The sequence below is a fragment of the Notothenia rossii genome (assembly GCF_949606895.1).
Source record: "Notothenia rossii genome assembly, chromosome: 5".
In the NCBI taxonomy this organism is placed as follows: Eukaryota; Metazoa; Chordata; class Actinopteri; order Perciformes; family Nototheniidae; genus Notothenia; species Notothenia rossii.
In genome coordinates this window covers 86,963,132-86,990,330 of record NC_136903.1, presented here as the reverse complement: position 1 = coordinate 86,990,330, position 27,199 = coordinate 86,963,132, and the positions used below count along the sequence as shown (strand labels likewise).

Below are 27,199 nucleotides of genomic sequence, written 5' to 3'. Positions count from 1 at the left end.
AAAATAATAATTCCAGAAATATGTTGTGTATGAGAAGGAGACAGACGGACAGACAGAGAAAACATGAAAACATATTGCCTCTGGCCACAGCTGTCGCATAGGCATAACAATATCTCCAAACCCAAGCCGAGTTAACCCTGATGACATCATCTGGGCTATGTTTTTAGACTTTGAAAAGCTCCTTCAGAGCCACAGAGGACACCATATAACTGTTTTTACAAGGTGAGTGCATCATCTAATCAAATGAGTCCATTATTTCTCTAAATAAATCCAACAAATAAATGAGACCGTGTCATCCAATAAAGACTTCCATTAGAGATTGAAGGAATACACTACAGATGCACATTTCAGTCTAAATTGTTGTAAATGGAATGTACTTATACTTGTACTTGTAGATGTTTCTCCAGCTTTGTAAATATGGCATCATCAGAGTTAAAGTTAAAAAGATGAGCATGCCATCATCTGCTGACAGCTGATTTAAAACAAAATGCAGTGGAAAAAAGTCACTGCCAAGTGGAGCAATTGCACTCAATGATTACTTCAACTGGCAGGCCTCGTGTGTCTGTTACAGTTACTGACGTCAGCCAGCGAAAAAAAAACACCCATGTCTCTTTTTTTTCATTTAATGTGATTAATTTCTACACCATACAGGCCTTGGCTCGCTTCTCTTCCTCCTGCTGCCTCCCAGAGCTTAACCAGATACTGAAACTCCCTGGAGGGGGTCTTCATCTACTGCTAAAAGCAATACATATTCATTTGGATACAGGCTACACGGATCAAGCAGCTCTCTGTCAATACAAAAGTTATACTGCTACATCGGGGTACTTTGGCACCATAACATGTCGGCAGTGCTGGGAGAAGTATTCAGATGCTTAGAGCAAAAATACCAATACATTACTGTCAAAAAAATAAATAATAATAAATCGTATTCAAGTAAAAGTACATACATACATATTATCAGCAAAATGTACTTAAAGTAAAAAACTAATCATTTTGCGTTATGTGTGTATATAATTATATTTATATATGTGACATGTCTAGATAATATTGTTGCATCAAGTGGCGTTTTTCACTTGTAGACAAACGAAGCTCTGATTGACTTTTAGAAAGCATTTAGATATTAGGACTCTTAGTTTATTTAGAGTAAAACTAAATGTGTTCCCCTTTAAAATGTAGTGGAGTAGAAGTATGAAGTAGCATTAAATGGAAATACTCAAATACAAGTACCTCAACATTGTACTTAAGTACAGTACTTGAGTAAATGTACTTATTGACTTCCGACCTCTGCATGTTATCAGCCTCATCATTTGATATTAATAATCGTGTAGTACCACACTGTGACAACAATATGCATTTTTAATCACCCAATTACAAAGCAGTGGGACGTGGACATGTTGCAAAATGCTGCAAATTTGCAACAAAAGCGTTCACCCCTCGGCCTCTCCCAGACTGAGTCGTTCTCTGATTACAGGCGTCACGGCGTGGTATTACAATAATGAGAAGTAGGGGTTGCAGGGTCGTGTCAAACGGGGGGAAACACAACATGAACCGCTTCTCCTAAAATACTTCCAGAGCTATGGGGAGGCGTGCTCAAGCAGAAAAAAAACAACAACATGGTCGCAGACTCCAAAAGTCAACCGAGAGAAACAAACACACCATTTGGTCCAATTAGAATACACACATCTTCTGATTTGCGAGGGGAATCTGTGAACTCTCCGCACAGAGACAAGTAAAAAGCAACTCGCGCCTCAGTTAAACTACTGACATCTCCCATTGTGTTTCTGAGTGCAGTTCTCCCATATCTGCTCCAGGCTCCCAGAATCCTCTGTTCAACTGCTTCCTTTACAGGACAGGAAGCACATGCTCTGTGTACTCAGAGCCTCGGGGTGGGGGCAAAGCAGGGACGCTACACACACACACAAGAGAAACATCAACTCTTAATGGAGATGCGGACAAGCGATTGCGGTCTTGAGTGCCCCTTTAAGGTCTTTCCCCATTAGAAAATAGAGGCCGGTAGCATTAGGTCGGCACCTAAACACAGTTATCGTGTAGTACAGAGTGCGGCTGGGTCACACTGGCAGCCCATTAATGCGCTTGGCTTTGAGAAAGACAGAAGCTGACAGCCGCTCAGCTCCTCCTGCTGCCTCTGATCCACTGTGACACACAGGAGGGGGACTGGACTACACATTTGAAGGAAATCTTGAAGGTGTGGTGGTTTTTGTGATGTAGCCACATTGAGATAATCCATTCCCCTTCCCTTTGACTCTTCAGATAGTAATTACCATATATTTCCAGCGTGCTCTGACATTGGCCTGTCAGACGGAGAGTGAGTGCGCATGAAAGCAGCACCGCGCTCTGCCTTTGTGCATCAGGACTGGGGTGTGTCACGCCTGATCTGCACTCAGACTCTACTTCATTGTCTCTTTAAAGCTAACTGTAGGAGCAGGGAGGATGTCTTGGTCACATTAGAAGACATAAGCTAGTTGTAAGCTGCACAGTAGAAGTAGGTGAGATTTAAATAATAACTGCGTGTAGGTAGTCAGTGGTAATGACAACATTACATATTGAGTTAGACATTCAACATTTTTCTGGCACAGGTCCCTTTTTTGTTGTTCTTGCCCATTGCTGAATGAATAAAGGATGACACTTATAGCTGCATATGGAATGCAGCGCTATGCATGCATGTATGAGTGTGTGTGTGTGTGTGTGTGTCCTAGTATTACTATCCTTGTGGGGACCTAAATATCTTTACACAGTCACGTGTGGGGACTGGCTTCCCTTATAGTATTCCCAAAATGGTTAGGGTTAGGGTTATGCATGTGTTGGTTATGGTTAAGGTTAGGACAAGTCTCCAGGAAATGCATGTAAGTCAATGTAATGTCCCCTGAAGCAATGTACATGGTATGCGTGTGTGTGTGTATATGTGTATGTGTATGTGTATGTGTATGTGTGTGTGTGTGTGTGTGTGTGTGTGTGTGTGTGTGTGTGTGTGTGTGTGTGTGTGTGTGTGTGTGTGTGTGTGTGTGTGTGTGTGTGTGTGTGTGTGTGTGTGTGTGTAGGTTTCCTAAAGTGTATGTGCCAGTGAGTAGCAGTAAAGAGGTGACACACATGGCCTATGTTTTTGATTCATACAGTTTCCATAAGGGCTTATGAAAGGCAGGACCCAAATGCAGTATAAAGGCAGAGAGGCATGTTTACAAATATTATGAACAAAAAGCCATTCAATTCAATTAAAGCTGTTGCCAAAAAAACACAAAAACTTAAAGAGCAGGCCAGGTAAAAGAAAGGGAAAGAAGCAAACACACATGAGAGACAAAGCAGGATGACACAAAGAAAAACAAGGAGCTAGGAAGCAGATAGGCAACAAGGACACGAGACAAGACAGACAAGCATATATAGAGACAGGATTAATTACATTAACAAGACACAGATGGAGAGGACAGAACATCTTTGGGGCAAACAATTAGAAAGGAGGGAAAACACAAAAACAGAAAGTAAAACAAGACGAGAGAACATTTATATTTAAAAACAGGAAACATTAAAAACAACAAACACAATGATGACAACAGCATTAAATAACTGAAGGTGTGACTGGCCTGGTCGTCTTATTAAAGCTATTCTCATTTGTATATTTATTTGTCATTTACAGATTCATATTTGTGTTATTGTCAGTCTGACAGCTGATACTATAAATGTCCTGAAAAATGAAGGATATATATTTTAGATACATTGTGATTGTCATGTTAAAATGAAAATTCATAAAAATAAATAGATTAAGAATCGTACTGTTGGGCTTAGAATTAATACGAGAGTATATTTTACAATTTCCCAACATCATTTTCAAGAACCCTAACAGAAACAATGTTTTGATCCTAGCTAAACTACAGAGAAGATTTGTTATTGAATAAACCTTAGATGTCTAGTGGTAACTTACTTTAGTATTCGAAAGAACACAACCGAGACAAGTACCTCTGAGAAATCCAAATGTTATGACAGTAACTTGTGTTCCCTGAAGAAGAGGAAGGGGATTGCAACATACATGATGCTACTTTAACACAGGCAACGGCTTGCATCATTATTTCAACAGGTAAGACTGAGCCCACCGGGACATACGGGACAACACGAATCCTCCATGGTCCTGCTCTCATTAGACGGGAGCAGGGATACAGCTGCTGTTCTGATGCAGATCAAGCTAATAATACTTTTTTACCACCAGGAAATGTAACCTAACAAGAGTCACAAAAACATCTCTAATATCACGGGCTTTTTGAAAGAGAAGTCCATTGATTTTTGGGAGGGGTGCCTAAGTTGATTACATATGATCAAATGGAATAATTCAATGTATACAACAGTGCCATAAGTGTGTTAGGTCTAAAGGTGTGTGTGGCTCCGCTCACCGGTCCCTCACAGCGAGCAGAGCTGCAGGTGCTGATCTCTCTCTCTCGCGTCCGGTTATACTTCACTCGCGTTTATGTCCAAATCCATCAGAAAACCAAGATATGTTTTAAGCATGAAAGCTCTACGTCTATAGCTGTCAACTGTTCAAACTGTGATCACAAGTTTAATACATTTGACAAATTCAACTTGGTTTCTATACTTATTTGAACATGTATTTATTTATTTTTCCAAATGACATTTTTACTTTTTGTAAAAACATTACCCACATTTATTTTTATTTTTTATAGGATATGTACATTTCGGTTAACCGTTTTTTGGGGGGTCGAATATTCGAATATACATTTGCTTTCAAATTCCCATCTCTAGTAGTGGCTAATGTAGCCTTGAGCTGCTAGCCTCAAGCAGAGATAAGGGGCTTCCTATAAAAGTCATTATCAGATCACTTCTTTTAAACCCTGCATCCACAGAATTGTTATATTTAAAAACGTGTTGTCTTCCCCCCTCAACTATTCAGGAGTAAATTGTCAACAAATTATTGTCAACAAAGTAATTTAACAATACATTCCAGGACCTTAATTGTAAAAATGTGTTTCTTTTGTTACATTTTTGTTGTTCTTTCAATACTTTTTGACATAGTAGTCCAACAAAAATAATCAGCATATAGAATGATAACGTAAAAATCATGCATTGCAGCGTGAAGGAAAACCATAGTGATCGTTTGATCAGAATTAGTGTGCGTTAAGCACGTAGCGGCTAATGTAGCCTTGAGCTGCTCGGGTCCAAAAACAAAGATGGATAGGTTTTCGTTTTTTAAATTTATTTTGACATAGAAGTCTAACAAGTTAGTCAAGTAAATAATCTGCATATAGTGTGACCAACAGGTCCCCTTCTTTGAATTCCAGAAACTTCAATGATTGAGAAATATTCTATAACATTTTTTATATGCACTAGGAAACCTGAAAAATGTGTTTGGCTATTGTTTTACAAGAATTGTTAACCTGCAGTTCAAAGCTTCCACAGTCTGAGAGCAATGAACAACCCCACTAACTGAGCGGCTCTCTTTGCACCAGCACATGCAGTAATAAAGCTGTTAAGGCTGCCCAGCTATGAGGTCTTATGGATTAACCTTACAATGACGGTCCACTGCTCTGCTAAGCAAGCAGGGTGCTGCAGACGAAGCTGTCATGTTTTCGACAATTGTTATTTTCCCTTCGCACAGCAGATGACAGCGAATTTCTTCTGGGATGAAATCCCCGGGGGCACCGGGGGGGTTTGTTTATGCCGAGACACCGGGGAACCTGAGGACATGACGTGTGACTGCAGCCCTGCTGAGAGGATAGAGGTGTGATCACACTAAAGGAAAGTTAACGGGAACATCTGAATTTAGTTCTGACAAACACATCACTCCAGTTTTGAGGTCTTTACAGCGGCTTCATGTGTTAAGACAGCACTGAATGGTTTGTTCTGATCTTCTGGTACATTGTGAAGAACTCTCAGGTCGTCCGGGACAGGTCTGCTCTCTGTCCCCAGAGAGAAAAGTAAATATGGAGAAGCAGCATTCATTTATTGTGCCCTATAAATCTGGAACTTCGAGAAAACTGCAGGTCCACTGCAACTCACACCTCTTTCAAACATTCCGCTTTCAATCAAACTACTCATATCTTGAACTTTTGTATTTTGTACCCGTCTTATTCTATTTTAGCTTGTTGCAATTTGTATTATCTTGGCTTTTTGATGACTGTTTTAAATGTATGTCAATTGGTGGTATCAATCTACACTTATATGTCAAAGGGTAGTTAGACCCTCCAGAAAATCGCGATTCTGTGATCGCAGAATTTACCGCATAATCAGCAAAATGGCGCAGATTTTTAAAAGGCCGCATATTTATCAAAAGGCCGCATAATCCCCGCATTTTTCCAAACAAAGTTGAGGGAAAAAAAAGTTAACTTGTCTTGACGTGAAGTAGTGATGATGATGACGTGATGTCATCAGCTCGCGCATCACAGAAGGTAAACAACACCGTAGAGTGAACGTGTGGAACTCACACGACGAACATTTCTGCTAAAGACCGGGCAAAGCAGTACCCCGATGTCTTTCACGAAAGTGGGGGGAAACTATTCTGCACCCCGTGCAACTGTGTGTTGGAGCATAAGAGAAAGTCGACGTTGAAGACCCACTTTGATTCATTCAAACAATCGAAAATGCTTTCTGCTGCTGCGGACAAGAAAGCCAAACAACTCACGTTCACGAGGCATCAACCTCCAACACCCTTTCGAGGGCTACAAGAAACGAAGTGAGTAGCCTACAAGATTGAAGCTGCAGATAACGAACGAGTAAATGAAAACAGAATGAGGCGGAGAAGTGTGTGTGTGTGTGTGTGTGTGTGTGTGTGTGTGTGTGTGTGTGAGTGTGGTGTGTGGTGTGTGGTGTGTGGTGTGTGGTGTGTGGTGTGTGGTGTGTGGTGTGTGTGTGTGTGTGTGTGTGTGTGTGTGTGTGTGTGTGGGTGTGTGTGTGTGTGTGTGTGTGTGTGTGTGTGTGTGTGTGTGTGTGTGTGTGTGTGTGTGTGTGTGTGTGTGTGTGTGTGTGTGTGAGAGAGAGAGAGACAGAGAGTGTGATTAAAATAGCCCCATTGCTTTTACAATAAATAAACATTGAATGTGTTTAATTGAATAGTGAAGGGGTTTAACGTTAGTGGCAGGTTGTGTCTGACAGAGAATAAATAAGACAGCCCAATATTAAAAAAAAAAATCTATTATTTTTCGCAACTTTCCGCATATTTCACCGCATAAAATCACATAAAAACCCTGCATGTTTAATCGCATAATCAAGGATTTTTGCCCGCGTTTTTCTGGAGGGTCTAGGTAGTGAACAAACTCTTAAACATTTCCCTAAACCTATCCAAATTTGGGTTTTGACAAGGTCATTTTTTTTAAAGAAAAGCAGCACATATTTAAAACTGAGAAGCTGGAATTTGTTGACAATGATTATTTGGCCATTTTTGAAAATATATCTACACTTTTCCAGATCAATTGAGAGCCTTAATTTTACAGTAAATATATATTTCTTTTGCACTATGTTTTAATATTGTGCTCCATAAATAAACTTGCCTTGCCTTGCCTTGCCTCTACATGTGTTTTACACACAACAGATGTATACATGTGAACTTTCATGCTCCATAATCTTTGCTTCTTCCTCACACTTCAAATGTAACAGTGACAACAACAGCTATGAGCAATGTAAACTTTAAGGAGCTTATGACGAGCTTTAGGAAGCATGTCACTCACACATGTCTTCTGGGAAATGATGCGCTCTGCATTCAGGCTCCACTGTGACCTTTTTCATACGTGATTAGAAACTCCAATCAAGTGAGTGTCACCGTCTGGAAATACACTATATCCCATTTCATGCTGCTGTCATGTTGTCGGCTGCTTGTCACTGAAGTTTCTCTTCACTGTAAGATAACTGAGCCACAATACATCGAACATTGCCAGGGGTTTGGAGAAAAGGCTCTGCGTGTTGGGCATGGGCGGTGTGACAGTGACATGCCATCCAGAGAGCTGAAGAACCCAGACAGATGAAGAGGGGTGAATATGACTGAGTGTGGGATTTTGAAAGCAGATTACTCATGGAGATCGTGAAATGTGTCGTTTCAGCTAATCAGACTAAGAGCAGAGTACTCCCCGATGAATGAATACTAAATATGAGTCATGTAGAGTATCATCAACCAATAGCACTGGAGTAAACATGTCCTTTCTCACAGAGTGTAGAAAGGTTTGTGATGTTACCAGTATCTCATAGTGACCTCAAAGGCATCTCTAACTCCTTGGTTGACATTATAAGTGACATTGTGCATGAAGTGGTTCTATTTATTTGAATACAATAAGGGCGTTGAAAGGAGCCAGTTGAGGTGGTTCGGGCACCAAGTAAGGATGCCACCTGGGCGCCTCCCTAGGGAAGAGACCGAGGGGTAGACCTAGGACCAGGTGGAGGAATTATATCTCTTCGCTGGCCTGGGAGCACCTTGGGGGGATCCCCCAGTCAGAGCTAGTTGATGTGGTCAGGGAAAGGAACGTTTGGGGCTCTCTGCTGGAACTGCTACCCCCGCGACCCGACCACGGATAAGCGGGAGAAGATGGATGAATGGAATATAATTTTTCTCACATTATATTGAATGATTCGAAAAGGTAGATAACTAACACACAAAAAAAAAAATTCATAACGTTAAGTCAATAGGTTGTTCCAATTGAGTGGACAAACCCGAGGACTAATATGTGGATTTCAACCACTTCTGTTAAATATATAGGACTAAACTAATTTACTATTTTCCAGACTAACATTTTTACATTTAATTGGTTTTTTTATGGTGTTTTTAACAGTATTGATCACATTGTCCGTTGGTTTTGGAGGAGAAATGCGGATAATTTGGATCCTCAACTGACGCTTAAAGTGGGGCAATGGTGGCAACAAATAAAAAGAACAGGAAAGGGAAAACCCCAAAAAGCATACAGTAACAGAGCCTCTTCACGCCTCCATTGTTATAAGACTTCACAGTAAGTGTTCCACAAATATTTTCCATCACCATCGTAATATCTTAATGTTAATGGTATTCTGTATTTCTTAAAGATTCAGTTTCCCCTGAACATGAACCCAGCAGATGTGTGATCCTATAGCAACATCTACTGTAACATACTTTTGCTTCTGTCCAAACACGTCGTTGTGCATGGACGAGCCCGCGCTGCATACAGCAGTAAGGACAGCTGTCTTCATGCATAATGTGTCCTCTGAGAAACCCCCCCCCCCCCCCCCTGGCAGGTGGACACCCTCGAGAGCCTTGGGCTTACACACCGAGGGGTCCCTCTACTATGGGAACGCCTGCAAACATATGGTGCTGAATAAGGATGTGCACAGGTTTCCCTTGAACGTGCCAGCCACATGCTGAATTTGATTAAAATGCGATGAGGTCTCGTGAAGGCGGGAAGGTGGGCTGACAGTCATTATCGTCTTGTTATTTTCTGTCAGGCTGCAGATGCCACACCGAGGAGTCATCTATGCCAGAGGAATGTCAAGAAGTGTAAACTACAGATAAATACATATTTTCTAGTTCTTAGCTGAGGCGGAAGAAGCACTTTTCTACCTGACAAAAGTACCAATGCTAAGGTTTTACAATCTCTACTCAAGTAAAACGTCCTGGATAAAAAATTGTACACAAGTAAAAGTATTAGCATTAAAATGTACTTCAAGTAACAAAAGTACAAAATCTGAATCAGGGTCAAGGTATGCAAAATAAATATAAACATATAATAAGGGATGATTATTTTTGCAGCCAGTATAAACATCAATAAACTGTGAAAGAAGATATTGTAATTTTATTACACAACAGCGGTGTTAGGTAGTGAAATAGCAACCAGTAAAAACAGTATTAGACTGTAGTGCCAGAATATCAGAATATTAAGTTACTGTTTTACAATAATGTGTTCATTACTGTTATGTTTTCATTTGAAATGTCTCATTAACCTATGAAAACACATCCCGATGTATGTGTCAATTCATATTTTGTATTAATTATCTAAATCTTTAAAGTAACTAGTACTCAAGCTGTAAAATAAATTTTAAAATAAACAACTATAAATGAGCATGAAATAAATACACTCAAGTACCTCAGAATTGTACACACCTTGAGTTAATATGCTGCACTCTAGTGACTAGTGAAGCATTAACTCAAGCTTTTTGATAAAGCTTATAGTTAGGGGTGGCTCAGGCTTGCCTTAAAACCTCTTAAGCCCCACGGACCCGGTTCCGGGGCCGAAATCGCCTCATTTGCAGGAAACAACGTCTAAGGAACCTTAATATTTAATAAACTATGAATATTTTATATCCAAATAACGGGAAAAAACTCATTTAACTGATCTTTTTCATTTCATGTCAAAATCGAAGAAGGGGGGCCAGAGATAAGGAAAATCCACCCAATTGGCCCCAGGAGAGTTTTTTTTTGCTAAATCTGTCTAAAAAGGTCAAATATCAATTGTTTTGCATCAATCTTGATACAGGGTACTTATTATCTGTTGTACTTTGGATTCCAAAAGCTTTTAGTCGACTAACCCATCATCCAAGGTTACTTTTCACTATAAGTGCAAAATATGTTTTGGACGGACACTATCATTTACAGTTTTTTACCATGTTCAATCTGAATTTTCTTTAAAATAAAAAACATCTATATTGATTCTGACTTGTCTACATCCAACTCACAGGTTTATCATTACTTTGAGAAAAAAGATGATTAATTTTCCCCTTTTAGAAGGGAGGATATGGTCATTTGTTCTGGGAATGTAATTTTTGAGCCTGAAACCTGAAAAACAGGCTCGGGGCTTAAACCACTATAGACTGCTATTAGCTTAGACTATTGGGGGGTTTCCACCTTTCTCCTCTCTTCTACTACTTCTCCTTTTCTTTATCTGCATGCACCCGTGTGCCACACATGCATGAAACTAATTCAGCGCCCGGCAGGAGTCGTGTATGAAAGGTTACGTCTGGATCATGAGTCGTGGATGTGTCTGTTGCTTTGGTCCTGCCTGAAGCACCAGGGCATTATTTTGTATATATATTCACAATGTCATTGTTGTCATTTGGTTTGTCTATGTTGCTAATGAATGATCTTTTTAACCTGAAAGGGAAAACCCCAAAAAGCATACAGTAATAGAGCCTCTTCACGCCTCCATTGTTAAAAGACTTCACCGTTAGTGTTTCACAAATATTTTCCATCACCATCGTAATATCTTAATGTTAATGAAATGTATTCTGTATTTCTTAAAGATTCAGTTTCCCCTGAACATAAACCCGGTATATCTGTGTATGCACTCGTGTGCCACACATGCATGTAACTAATTCAGCGCCCGGCAGGAGTTGTGTATGAAAGGTTACGTCTGGATCATGAGTCGTGGATGTTGCTTTGGTCCTGCCTGAAGCACCAGGGTATTATTTCGTATATATATTCACAATGTCATTGTTGTTATTTGGTTTGCCTATGTTGCTAATGAATGATGTTTTTAACCTATTGTACAAGCTGTAAAGCCCCCTGAGACATATGTTTAATGTAGTGATATTGGGCTGTATAAAATATATTTGACTGATTCATTGAGCACTACAAGCACTGGACATGTATACACATCTTTAATCTGGTTTTATTTCCTCTCTGGGTATTCAGGGTTTGAGGCAGAGAAACACACAGGTGTCTCTATTCCCCCACACATAGAAACTTGTAATGGCCGTCCCCAATTTTATGAGAGTCACATACACAAACAAAAGCGTTTTCAAATATATTTCGGTCAATGCAAATTGTCAGGACAGGAATGTTTTCAGCCGAGGTCAAATAGCACTCAGAGAAAAGGAAGAATATCATGAATATAAACTTCCATTATCACCATCGCTTCCCAGGCGCTGTTAGGCTGCCTGCAGATTCCCTCACATCCTGGCATTTTGTCGTATCGTGGTGATGCAGTTGGCCTTTTCCTCAATAGCCTTCTTGTTTCAGTGGATGTATGTGAAAACATGCTCCAATCGCAGTCCTCTGACAGGTCAAACAGTTTTGCAATAAAATAATAAAAACAGCAGAGATTGATGACGGAGCTGCTTCCTGAACGCTTTCCGTTGCTAAAGCACGAGGAAAGGCACCGCAGCCTCCGACTACTGTCCACAATATTCAATTATCATAAAAGCTCTGGAAAGCTTATTTGAGCTTTAGGAGGGTTCACACTTTTTAGAAATGTAAATAGTTTCACCCTAATTTTCTCATCCTCACATGTTATGTTTCTAACACATATTTCAATGTAGACCAATGGAGTGACATGATTGAAAAAATAGCCTGACAATTGATTTATGTAATTGCATGAAACCACTGGATATAGAGATAAAAATATATTGAAAAATATAATATGTACGGCGTGCATTACAATTAAATATTGAATAACTATTTGCAGTTAATGATAAAATATGATAAAAATGATACCCTTTAAAATAATGAAAGCTTTTCTTATCAATTTCGAATAAATTATTAAACTGATAAAAAATTACTTTCTTTCCTACCCTGTATTTTTATCCCAGCTCTACGTATTCATAGTTCCTTATATCTCTAAAAATAGGTCACAAGTTCAAGAAGACAGCAATCAGCTTACACAGCAGGACCCTGTGGTTTTTATCAAAGTGTACTCACAGGGGAACATTGTGCATTTATAAGGGACTATTTTCAGAAGTGGATTAATACACATTTTGTGCAATCCTGAGGATGTACAACAGCAGTAGACACCATAAACTAAAGTGTGTGGGTATATGCCTCGAAATGAATGCACACACACACACACACACACACACACACACACACACACACACACACACACACACACACACACACACACACACACACACACACACACACACACACACACACACACACACACACACACACACACACACACACACACGTTCCTTTTTTTAACAACTACGCCTACAAAATCAAAAAGTGTTTTCAAAAGGAGCATACTTCATGTTCATAGAGTTACTGACACCAACAGAAATAAAAACATGTGTGTTGAAATTTCAGAGAAAAGGAGTGAATATACATGAAACAAACATGGTACAAGTCATATCCTTCCATCATAAGCCAGTCAGCACACAGGGAGAAATATCACAAAGTATAATTACAGTTAAAATAATCTCTTCTTATATTTTGACATGTTTCACGCCACTCATTTTGAGTCCAATTTAAAAGCATTTGAAGAAACGCATCAAATTACATTTTAATTTGCTGACTCACATTCTAGTCAAAAGATGTCCGATCCTACATTTAAAGGGAATCACTTTGGTTTCAGCGTGGCGTGGAAGAAAATATAATTCTATGTTGCCAGATTACCGGCAGTATTCCCCTCTACAAGCAGAGGCAAGTGGCATTTAGATGTTACAAACGCAACGTATGAGGTCAACAAAGGAAACCAGAACTGGCAAAACACTTATGCATTCCCCTGCAGATTGATTGTTTTCATCGCTGCGGCTTGAACACTCTGACCAGCTTGGCGGAAAGCAAGTGTGTGTGTGTGTGTGTGTGTGTGTGTGTGTGTGTGTGTGTGTGTGTGTGTGTGTGTGTGTGTGTGTGTGTGTGTGTGTGTGTGTGTGTGTGTGTGTGTGTGTGTGTGTGTGTGTGTGTGTGTGTGTGTGTGTGTGTGTGTGTGTGTGTGTGTGTGTGTGTGTGTCCAACAGCTTGGCCTGGATGTGTGGGGTAGCCTGTTGAATCCTGATTTTGAGTGTGCTGTTTTCTGTTTAGATGAATATATTAATGTTGCATTTAATATTGGGCAGCACTCTGTGTCTGAAACACATTGTAAACATACTTATAGTACTTTATAATCATCATATATTCATAATTATTTCAAATTATTTACAACAATTATCCTATAAATTATTCACATATAAATAAACACTGTCTTCTTGTACAGTATGCAGTATAATCCCTGTTCAAATGGATTGAAACATAATAACAAATATATAGGAATTATAATGAACAATGATACTTATATCACATAAGTATGTTAATAATGAATTTTCGAGAAAGGCATCGTAGAAAACGGGTTACCAAATATTGTGTTTTGCTGGTTTAGCATTTGTTTTGTTTAAGGTTTTTTTCCCTCCAGATTCCTATTATGAGGCTTTTTCTGAAACATGTTTCAATTATCTCAAAGCAACATTTTAACCATTTAATGTCAGGGTCTACGGGGCGAGATCAGCCAGTGTAAATTGAAGGCAGCATCCACACACTGTTTACTTTGCCATCTGCTTCATGCAAGAAGGACCATAATAACAACCGAGTGACTTGTGGGTGTATCCGGCTGAATGACACGGCTTCTATTACAGCTGAGGGATGTAACTCAGTAAAATGGACTTCTAATTGACAGCGTGTATTGCCTCTGTATATTAGTGGGGAGACAAGTGTCTTGAGGGGGCTTTTCATGTGCCTGAGGATGCCTGACATGTTGGAATTATTTCCCCATTGGTGTTAAAACACAAACCTTAATTGGATTAATTCAGCATAAATTGGCAGATATGAAAAGAGTCCGCCAAGCTACTGCTCACCGTATAGGGAACAATCAAATAGGACACTGTCAGCCAAACTACTTGCAAATAAAATTCCAGATTGGCACCGAGCTTGCCAAGCTTTCACCAGGTAGAAACCCTGACAGGATCCAAACAATTACAATGCATTCTGGGCGAGCAGCATTTGTACCCCCGCGGACCAGTGCATGAATCAGGGATATCAGTTAGAAGGCTTTCAATTAGAGAAATGTAATCCAAGCAGCTGTTGCATCGAACAGTTCCAGCAAGCGAAGAGAAGAAGCATCAGAACGAAATATTTACTACAATTAGACAGAAATGTGAAGAGCTTTCGCCGGAAAGAAATGATGTTTCAACTCATAAATGAAAAGCTTCACAACAGAATTTATACAGTAGCTGTCCTGCCTTCAGCTAAGTGGCTTCTCTTAGTATTCTGCATGGCAACAAGAAGACTGATTAGCATATTATTCATACCTTAGTGGTGCAGGAATGATTCCTAAACCTGGAAATTAGTTGGTGTTTTCAAAAAATCTTATTTCTCCAGTATTCCAAAATCATATTGTAACACCTGCAATGCTTTCTTCTGACTCAACATACACAAAAAAACCATCTCTATTACCTACATGAATATTTTAATGTAACTGCAGCGAAATGTTGCATTTATTGAATATTAGATTTAAGCACTCTGTGATGTCTCAAACGCATTGTAAACATACTTATAGTTGTTAGGGATTAATTCTGTCTTTACTTCTAAATATTTAACATTTTAAACCCTGGCTCTGTTATCTTTCTTAAGGAATGGGAGGCTCCAGCTATCTTGATAAACCAGTTCAACTCTCGGTCACAAAATGGTTTACGACTGTGAGAACGCTGGCTTTCTAAGCACCACAGCGAGAGTGTGAGAGACATCTCCTGTGCCCCCAGATGTGTACGCCCATCCCCAATATGTGGATTTGACTCTCTGTAAACTAGTTAAAGGGTCTACCAAGATGCGAGGCTGATCAGAGTTGACATGGCAACCCACCCGTGCAGTCAGAACCTTTTGCTGCTGTGACTTGTGATATGAATTCTCGGGCCGTTGACTTGTAATAAACATCATTGTTTGACATCAAAGCTCCAACTCTCCTCGTGTCTCTCTGAGTCCTGACTCTCCATTGCTGCAGAAGTTTCTCTTACAATAGTACTTCATAATCATCATGTTTTCATAATGATTTCAATTGCTTTACAAAAATTATCCTAAAAAGCCTCGTGATTTTTTTAGATTTGCATATTTAATATTTACAAAGAAAACATTAACTCCAAGAAGACATGTTTGATTTGGTTGGATTTGGTTTCTTTGTTGGTGTGATTGAAACAAAAAACAAAAACAGTAATGGCCTCATGGAACTCGTGGAAAGGATGAGCAAAGGAAGTGCCCATTCATAATTGGAGCAGATCAGAATCAATGGGCGGATACAATAATTATTTTTCACTTATGGAAATGGCCTTGGCAGAGGTCTTTGCTCTCATCTAAAAGCCCTTCTAGTTATACCTTCAATAATTCATCCAGAGCATTGCCTGCCTTTAGAATGAGAACAAACAGTGAGAAATAAGAGAAAAGGACTGCCTAGTAGATTTACAATGACGTTGAAATGAGGCGTAAAGGTATACGGCTCGAACCAAAACACATTGAAATGGAGTCTCCAAGATGCAAAGATGTCAAACTCCCCAAGGCCCCACGAACACTGCTCACACCTAGGCAATGCAAGCATCACTTCGAAATATCTCACATAGTGGGATATGTAAATGTGTTGATTACTACAACAAAGGTGCCATTATACCATCTGGATCTTAAACAGCTCAAGCCCAATCAGACACCATCAAAAAACATGACAAACTTTATCCTCTCATTCACTTTTTTATAATTATCTGGCCAATTACCGTAATTTTCGGACTATAAGCCGCACCTGAATATAAGCCGCAGCAGCGGCATACCACTCTCGGTTCCACTTTTACTTTTGCGCGCTACCTGTCTCACTCTTTTCCGGCCTCCAGCTTTTCCTGCTGGAACCCGCCGCTTAAAGGTGGGGGTCCGCGGACCGGCCATAGAGCCCATAGAGTTAAAGGTGTTGGCCGTTAGCTGTAAAAATCCATAGATTAGCCGCACCGTTATATAAACCGCAGCGTCGAAAAATAGGGGAAAAGGTGTGGCTTATAGTCCGAAAATTACGGTAGGTGTAAAGATTTAAGATTAAGGCTGTATTGCCATGTGCACATTAGCCACAGTGTAGATATGGCAATGAAAGACTTAGGTCACATGCTCCTCTCACATAATGCATTTTCGAGATACGCATGGTAGAAAAAGGGTTACCAAATATTGTGTTTTGCTGGTTTAGCATTTGTTTTGTTTAAGGTTTTTTTCCCTCCAGATTCCTATTATGAGGCTTTTGCTGAAACATGAAAGCAAACATTTTTCAATTATTTCAAAGCGACATTTTAACCAGTTCATGTCAGGGTGCATAGGGGCGAGATGAGCCAGTGTAAATTGAAGGCAGCCTCCACACACTGTTTACTTCGCCTGTCGGCTTTGTTGTTATGTGAACAACAGTGTAGATATGGCAATTAAAAGCTTAGGTCACTCCGACAGTGAGTAAAGGTCATTAAAAATGAGAAAGTATTGTGTTACCTCCTGAATGCGATGGGGGGCCGCACAGCAGAACCACTCCTTGGCCTTCGCGCACTGACACAGAGTTTCTTCTGTGGGTCTTGAAGTTTTCCAAGTCTGAAGAATAAAAAGAAAGGGAAGTTAGTAAAAAGGAATCACCCCAAGTCAGAGGCTGATTCATCTGAACACATGAAAGCACCGTCGTGAACAGATTATCATTTTTCTTTACCCTGTTTTTGTTGCCTCTTCTTACTCAGATTCAAGGTCAAAGCCTATAGAGCCCAAAGCAGTGTGTAGCAGGCAGAAGAACACTCACAACAGGATGCCGGTTGATTATACAACTCACTGAGATAAACTCACCACACTCTCACAAAGTACCGGAGAGTTCTTGGCCTATTTCTCCTTTAGACTGGGAGAAAACAAGGCTTAACCCTGACAAATACAGTAGTTGTAGACTCCAAGGGGCAAAGGTTCAACCCCAGAGTGTGTGTGAGGCAGCAGTCCAAACCACTGAACCACTGCACCAGCTCGACAGACAAAGTTTACACAAATACAGAAACACCATTACCCTCTCCGTGCTAGTGTAAGGAACGTTTTCCAGAGTGAACCTGTTCTTGTCTGGTAAATAGCCTTTGGCTTTGCCTCAGGCCAAACCGCCCCTTCCTGCTTCTGTGGATATCGTGGATATCCAAGACCCATTGTGATATTGCTTCAAACACCAGAAAGATGTGAATTAAAGGGTCCCAATAGGGGCTTTAACTGGAATAAGAGAATAAATAACTTGTAAATAGGTTTCATTTTATGAAGAGAAGCACCGCCTGGTCGGATGAATAAATGCTTGACGATAGAAAAAAAAGGACATTGAAGGGATTTGAAAATAAATAAAAACAAAAGCAACAGAAGCCAAAAACAAGCAGGTCTTGATATCATCAAATGTTGCAATTACATGCATTTCCTTAAGTTTGAAAAAATAATACTATGGGATTCAAAGAGAACCATAATCTAACACTTCATAAACTACATTATATAAAGGTTGGCATGGAAATTCATGAGTTCAGATGAATGACAGAAATATAAGAGTACCTTCCTCTTCCATATCTAACGCCAAAAACACGTTATGAGCATCACATGATACGATAAGATAACACTTTGTCAGATTGAGTTTTAATTTGTTCTTGCATCACAGCAGCTCCATTTGCAACATCAACAAGGACAATATATATATACTATATATATATACATATTTAAGTCAAGAATGACACAATCAACACCAGAATCAACACCAGAATCAACACCAGAGTCCATAGGGAGAGTGAGCAGAGTTTCTATTCTACACAATGATCGCTGATGTCAAATTAAATTTCCCATGCTTTGGTGCACGTATTGATACAATTATTATTGCACTCACAGTGAAGCCTCCTGATTGAACCAACGTGTTGCAAATAAGAGAAGGTGTGACACAGTTAATGTTAGCTTCCCAAGGACTCAGTAGCACCTGCTTTGTTTCCCGTCAAATATCCAATCCCCCAATTAGTGCTTCCTCCCTTGTTAAAAAATAACAAGGGCTGTCAAACGATTACAATTTTTAATCAGATTAATCACAGCTTAAAAATTAATTAATCATGATTAATCACCATTCGAACTATGTCCAAAATATGCCATTTCTTTATATATATTGTTGTGGGAATGGAAATATAAATGAAAGAAGGCGGATATATCCATTTAACATACAGTATGTTTATTATAACATTGTTCAGTGTGTCAAAATGAAAGACAGCCCACAGACCTATCAATCATCAAACCGTGGGGTCTTATTTCATTACGTGTTGATTTCTATCAACACGTAATGTTGTATCGATGTAGATGTACTACAGCAAAAGTATTCTTCGTCAAGACTTCCTGCAACAACACCACGCCGTTATCTTGATTCTGATTGGCCAGAAGACATTATCAAAGATGTTCTATTGAGAAGACGATCACTACGTGACAAAAGTTTTAAAAACCGTTTCTAGTCTTCGGTATTTCCAGACAAGCGGCTACTGAAATCAATCTTACTAACTGCTGTCTGTGCAATTTACTCCGCGCGAGTTGGCTGACTTTATTTTGCTTACTTTAACATCATTGTTCATGGTGGGGCTAAGCCATTTCTTGGTATGGCTGTAGCCTACCCCAGCGCTGCCACTGGTGGGATGTATGGGGCGGGCCATTCTGCACATGCGTTAAATGCGTTAAATATTTTAACGCAATTAATTCAAAAAATGAATTACCGCCGTTAACGCGATCATTTTGACAGCTTTAAAAATAACATGTTGTTCGAGCCATTTTCATTTCATCATTATGGTCTGAATGTTAGGCTTAATAATAATATAAAGATTATTTGTCAGGTATCACGTGCATGGCTAAATGCCTATATGGCAGGACAATGGGACACAGCTGAAGTCTTTTGACCGTGTTCTTTTTGTTCTTTTTTGATACTGATAACTTTTATTTACTATGAAGCGAGGAAATGTGTCCTCCTGTTTCTATGCCGTCTGGACCAATGAATAAACCTCATCTGATTCAACAACGATCTCCGCTAAATGTATTTGGAAACAAAGAGAGGTGCGTCAAAACCCACAACCCCGACAGAGAAGTGGCTATTAAATGTAGACACGGATTAAAACGCAACCACATATGTGTACGCTAGGGCTGCTCCATTATGGCAAAAATCATAATCTCTATTATTTGGGTAAATAATTGATATCACGATTATTAAAAACGATTATCCATTTACTTTGAAAACATCAAATGTGATTACCCTGAACTTTAAGTATAATTCAACTGGAAAAACCAATAATTAAAAAATTATTTTTTTTTAAAAATTAAGAAAATAATCCTTTTATTTCGATTATGTTGTTTTCGTAATCGTTGCAAGCCAAAATCGTAATTGCGATTAAAATACGATTAATTGAGCAGCCCTAGTGTACGCTTTAATTTATTTTCCTGATTTTAAAAGTCAATTTCAGTGGGGCGTGGTGAACTGCATGTGACAAAGGACATACAGTCATACCTGCCATTTGATTACATGCAGCTTGAGACACAGTCAGTGAGAAAATGAAAAAAATAATCACGACTATTACTGTACCCTGAGCTAGTAATTGTATATTCCACATAATGAATGGAAGCCTTGCATGAGCGAAAGGCATCATAAGAAAACATAAAACGGTGCGTATCAATAGTGACACGCAGCAATCTGCAGCCGCTAAGCAGAGTGCTGCTGTGGCGGGTCACACATGAAGGATTTTAATAGCTCTGGTTACCTTTCATTCATCGTGCCCATCACCACAGAACACAACAAAGCTATCCCTGCTATGGTCCTGACACCAGAGGTAATGTTACATTGAACACAATTTCATTTGACAATTGATGGAAACAATAGCAGGTCATATTCACTTCCAATAACTAGCTGCACTAATGGTGTATATCCTGGTAGACCTTAGCAAATCTAATTCACAAATCAAATGGAAGCCTCATTGATAACTCGTTGGAGGGGGAAAGATAAATGTTCTTATGGCAACTACTTTAAGCCCATGTAATTACATTTTGTACCGTAATGTCAATCAAACTGTATACACAAATCAATTATAGCAATTTGTAGTAACATGGCAACGTTATTAAATTAGCATAGCATCAAAAAGCAATCAGTACTTCCTATCTATCTTGGTCCATTTCCACTCAAACAACAACTAAAGTATGATTGTGTGGTAATTCCACAGCAGTTTCTATAACGCCCATGCCTATGCACATACCCGTATCGGCCTATAGTTCTGTATAATAAGTAACGTCCTTTAAACCTAATCAGGAAAAATCCTATCACATTAAAAGTCAATTTACAATGAATAATAAGGTGAAGCGTTATAAAAACCTTTCACACACTCTCTTTTAGTTTTTAACAAGATCACAGTGTTATATCGTTCCCGTAGGTGTTATATTTATTTGTAGCTTAAGGCGAATTAAATACATTGCAAGTTGTGTTAACAACATCAAACACATGATTGTGAAATTAATGTATTGGGTTAATAATCATAAACAATTATTTTAATCACATTTCTGTTAATTTGTTGATGGTAAACAACTAAACGACGGACATATACATATTACATTTGTGTCTTTGCTTTTAAATGAGTGTTTTTAAATGCCATTTTATAATATGTTTCTCCTGAACTGCTATTAATGTTTTTTTTTTTGTTTGTCTATTTTTGGAAAGCACTTTGAATTGCCTTGTGTTGAAACGTGCTACTGTATATACATAAACTTGCCTTCCCTCTTGACATATATGTTGAAAAAAACTCCACCTAAACGGTTGATACTACCCAAAATACGTTGATACATCCTGTGTAACCAAAGATATCAGAGAAAACAGTCTGAATCGATAAAAAAGTCAGAATATTGACTTTTGTCTTAGAAATCTCGTTTGATCTAAAAAAAATCACGATATGGCTTTAATCCTCTTCTATACATTGCACGTGAAATATGTTTATAATGAATTTTAGACTTCATAGAAAGTAAAACTCATAATTTAAACGTTTCTGTTTTTTCTTTGTGTCTACTTTAAGGTCAATTCCCATTTTAAATATGCTTCAAACAAAAAGACAGTCGACAAGAAAGTAATATAGGACGACAAAGGGTCTCACATGCACCCACACATATTGTCCTAATAGGAAGAATTAACCTTAATTAACCTTGCTCTATAACACGCAGCATACTCTAGAGCAGCGGTGCGGACACGAGGGCTCTCTTCTGCCAACCTGCTCCGTGCAAAACTGCAACCAATCCACTTTAAAATGAGATTACTGATTAGTTCAGCTCCAAGTGATCTAAATGTAAAATGATTGGGCTCAGTGATTTATGAAGAGGACTATAAGGTCAGTTAATATATGTCATATTGGCTGCCGGACAAGTCAATTAAGAAACAGCCTCTGATTATTTCTTTAAACATAAATCTCCTCTTAACCTATGAGCAGAGTTTAACTAATAGCTATTTGAGACTCTTAAGCCCTATTAAGAAACCAACTCCGTATACTTTTCTAAAGATTAATGCCAGATTTGGGACTTTAGGGTCATGTTGATGTGTCAGGGATGTGGAAACCTGATACAAAGCTCTCTTTCAAAGTGTTAATAGACACGTCTTCGTTGCTTGTACTTATCACTATGAAGTTAAAGCAGAGCACATTGTAATGGCTGTGGGATAATGACACCATTGGCGTTTCGATTGTTTCGGTCTGCCTCCGGGTCGCAATCTCCCTGGAAATGAAGGTTCCATCTACAGCACGAAGGGGTCGACGAGGAGGGAAACACTTGAGTTGTGTCCTTACTGATGAAGGTGATAACATAATACTAAAGAGGCTGTGTAGTCTGAATCAAATTCTTTATTGCTCCCACTTTGTCCACGGCAGCGCATTATAGCTAAACCCCTTAAATTCTTACCTTTGCCAATAAAAGCGTTAGATATAAACACTGCAGCCATGTTTTCCAGAGAGCATTTTGAGGCAACCCAAGAACATTGTTTTAAACTTCAACAAGATAGGTGATGGTAGCTATCCCCAAGTGATTGACAGTGGAAAAACTGGAATATTCCATACCTTGGAAACACGGCGAAAAAGCATGCTTAACAGAGAATTCAATGAAGGCTTAATGATTACAATGTTTGTTGTACTTTAATAATACTTATGGATGTGAAATGCCATAATCGTAGAACTGAGATTCTAGTTCTTTGAAGCCCATAAATGTTCTTGTTCATATGAAAATCAACGGACAGAAAACAAGTTATCGATGTCTCCATTGCTTAGTTTGTCTCGAAACGGTGAAATTACGTTGGCTTTGAGACATTGGCTCCAACAATAAAAACATTTAAAAATGCTACGGTCAACAAAATGCTAAATATATTTACTTTTAATACACGAAGGATGACCACCAAGTGTAGACCCTTTTCTATTCATTCATCATGCTGGTCGAGCTACAGTTATTTTGAAAATATATCCCTGTCTTCTCAGTGTGACTAAAGTAAATATCTGCGGGAAAATACTTCCCTTTTTATTTCACTCTCTGGGCCTCTGGGGTATTTGCACCTCCGTCAGTACAGAAAAACATTTTGGAGGGCTTGAGGAAAGCTGAGGAAATGTCAAAAAACTTGTATGAGACTTAGCAAAGCAGGACAATAGTTCACATTGCCTCAACTCCAACCGAACGGGAGCGCTTCAAGCCGCATTGATGGAGTTTGATTCCCAGGAAGTGACTGCAACAGGAAGTGTTTGTCCTTCGGTTGCCCTCCAGCTGCAACAGAAACTCACAGTGGTGCACTGGGTTTCATCAAGGACGGTTTGTATAGAGAGAGTGCAGGTGTGTGACATCGAAGGACTCCGAACTTCAATATATAATATGAAAGGAGTGATAAAGGGGAATTGGCGGTTTTGGCATAGCAGGATACTCTGAATAGCAATAAGAGGTGAGCATAGGTAACACAATGTGCTCAAATTGTTATCTCACTCAACCATGAATAATGATCGGGAGGTAACGTAGCTAAATATAGTTTTATTCTTACTTATTTAATAGGCTTTTATGCACATAAGACACAATACTTGTCTGCTTTATTGACACTGAACAGACTTTTTTTTTCTGCACTTCAATTTTGACTGACATGTTTGCTTGACACGCACCACCTGTTTTCTATTCTTACCTGTCAGAAATCTGTCCACAGTCCTATGTATTTTATTTCACCTTCTAACTCCTGAATATTGATAGCTTTTGTGAAAGTACTCTTTGTTTATTGTTCCTACATCAACCCTATTTATTTGACTTGCAATAAACATGTGTATATTGTCTTTAACTAAACCCGGAAAAGCATTTCACAATTTCCGGTCTCCTCGTCTCCAAGTCAAAGTGTTTTTAACGTGTTTGTGGTTAGAAGCCTGAAAAAAGGTCTGTGGTTACCACTCGCTGAAGACATGTTAATGTTTTGTTCTAAATACGTCAGTTATTACCCAAGTAGTGAATATCTGAAGCTTATATGTGTCATAAAAACGACGGTGGCTAACAAGTGACTGAAGTAACTATAATGCACCAATCTGTTGAGAGACAACGTTCAACAACCATAATGTTTGTGTGAGATTGAATTTAGTCCAGTGCGTATCACCTCAGTTTTTTCCTCAGGGTATCTGCACATTGTTTAACACTAGAACCGCCAACGGGTACATTTTACCCGCAGCTGTTTTTTGATTGTATGTAACTTTTGTTCAATAACATATTAAAGTCTCCCAGTCCGTGACTTTTCCTGAAAGTGTGTTATGTAGCACCCTCTGTTGTTAACAATTGTCAATAGGAAGTCAGATTGAAAAAATCGCCAAAAAAAATGCCATTTATACCTATATCCGCCAGCGGGTAATATTTACCTCATAGAAAATGCAGCGTAAACATGACGTGTTGCTATAGCAACGCCTTTTGTCTACTGCGGTTCCTTATAGATAGAGATATATTGAGAGAGATAGATAGATATATAGATAGATATATTGATAGATGGATAGACAGGTAGATAGTTATAGATAGTGTAACATATTGGAGAATACAAGATCTTGGATGACTGAGCTCACGTTGAGGACGTAATGCATGTGTGCAGGTTACGAGCCGGTTGAAGAAAGATGGACACTCGGAATGAGAGAAGTAGTCCGCGTCGTCTATTTATGTAGACAATTATATGTTCATAGAACAGAACATTACAGATATATCGATAGAGAGAGATAGAGAGATTTGTACCTAAACAAAACACAAGTCTAACACCAAGCGTTTAAATCAGCACTCTTAGCAATATTTTAAACTTCATGCTATCTGCACAACCTATATCATATGAAAAGCTGAGAGTCCACAGATTCTATTGGTATAAGTTTCATCCCTGTGCGATCAAAACTCACTGTTCTGTATGATAAATAAAAGAACATTGTACCTTGAAAATCTAGCGGGTACATTTTACCCGTTGGCGGTTTTAGGTATACAGCTGGCGGTTCTAGTGTTAAGTACAAATGTAATAACTTTTAAGACCGTTTTAAGACCTGTAAAAGGAAAAAAGAATACCAATACAAACAAATCGATTAACTAGACAACAGTATAAACCGTTACTGAGTTGTATTGCATTTGCATAGTGGGAAATATTCAGCGCACATGACCCAACATGACTGCCTTTGCATTAACAAAAACAAAAATGGTATGGCAGTAGACCAATGGAAACCATTTCCTCCCTTGCACACTCATTCATTCTGCCCCAGATACAATTTAATACCTCCCCTCCTAAAATAAATGTAAGACTTTTTAAGGATCCGCGGGGACCCTCTACGTACAAAAGAAACTCGCTCAAATGTGATTGGTCAATATAACTTGAACCACAACAAATACAAATAGTTTTTGATTTGTTGAACATCACCACTGTTAAACTTTCACAAAGAAATACAACCTTTGATAATGGGTTGCATGTTGGCCTTTGCTTCTAAAACATGATGGAATCACTGAGACAGACTTAATGCATACATTGCTTATTATTATTATTTCTGGATTTCCCAGTAATCCTATGATAAGCTATCAGTCACATCCGAGGACAAGAAAAGCTCAATGATTTGTCAGAGACTCGATCTGAAGAATAAACGCTGAAATAATGCCGTCATATCTACTCCTCCAAGCAATTCAACTTATGCTTCTTGTGTTCAGCGTCTGAAGTGTGAATTATTTACATGTAAATGCACTAGTATGATTTATGAATTTGTTTGTCCCTGCTCCTTACTGGAAAAACAACACGGCGTCTCCACACCAGAATAATTGAGCGTCTGAGTGCAGTCCATAGATAAGATGATAAATCTCCTGTCTACAATCATTTCTACTCTGCAAATCACTGTCCCTCCAAATTATATTTTCTGTGCAGTAAAAAGTCTCTGACACCGGCAGCGTGACAACCAACTCATCAAAGTGTTTGAGAAAAAAAGAAGGGGACAAGATATGGATTTAAGATGCGTTCTTGGAGCTTTATGGTGTGTGTAGCGTTCAATCTGGCCTGCGTGTTGAAATTAGGCCATTTATTTTTATAGCTTGTGATATTTTACAGATTGCTAGTTTCCACAAGGTTTTTTTAAGGCATGCTTGCTGTCTGGTTATCTCTAAACTGTCACTCAAAGGTGATTCGTGTAGCATGGCTAATTGACTTCCCAGTTTTATCTCTGTTTGGTGATCACAGATCGCTGATGAGAGCTTGGAGCTGAAATATCTACTCTGCTTTCCCTTCACCTCTTTACCTTTAGCGGCATGAATTATTTTGCTGTCTCTTAGAAGACAATGGGAAGAGTCTTTTCTTATCCCAACAAGGTCTTAAATAATGGACAAAATGCATTTGTGTGAGTCTTTTCGAAACAATCCGACCACTCCAAAATGGCAACAGAAGCTTTTTTTTTGTACCCACTTACTTTCATCTGAAGGCCCGATAGAAGGTTAGATAAAAGCACCCGAGCCTCCCCAAAATATGAGCCTGTAGTACAAAGTGAACAAGAGACATCTAAGGTACTGAATTTATTCCAAAAAAAAGTCTTTTTGGCATTATTTTTGGCTGAGATCAAAGCTGTTGTGATTTGTGAAGTGGCCATGTCGACTTCACTAAAGCCGCTGATTGTCCCTGGCCGGATCCACAGACGTGGCCTCGCCCGTGCTGAAAGCATGCTGCAATCCTGGTAAAATCCGACACCCCCACCCCCCCCTTATCCATCCATCCACTCTCAACAGTGAAAAAAAGAGCAAAAGAAGCATTGTTGTGGAAAGGGCTCGAGGAGAGCACTGGAAAAACATAATTTCGGATGCAGGGAGGACATCGTGGGGGGGCTTAACCAAAGGCATGCTTTTTTAGAACGCACACAGCTGTGCACATGTTCACTTTGAGTTCAAAAGAAAGCATGAAAGCACACAGTTTGCCTGAGAGGGATATCTCAAATAACATGTCCATTAGATTTGTCACAATAAGTAACATCAGTGAACATAAATCCTTTTACATTTTCAATA

General features: G+C 39.0%; 1 protein-coding gene across 1 annotated transcript in view; it reads right to left on the bottom strand.

The window, feature by feature from the left end:
- cntn4 (contactin 4) overlaps positions 1-27,199 on the bottom strand; it is a 174,086-nt gene that overhangs the window by 84,633 nt on the left and 62,254 nt on the right. Inside the window, 1 exon segment of the mRNA XM_079683091.1 lies at positions 17,159-17,254. Coding sequence (XP_079539217.1) covers positions 17,159-17,254 — 96 coding nt within the window.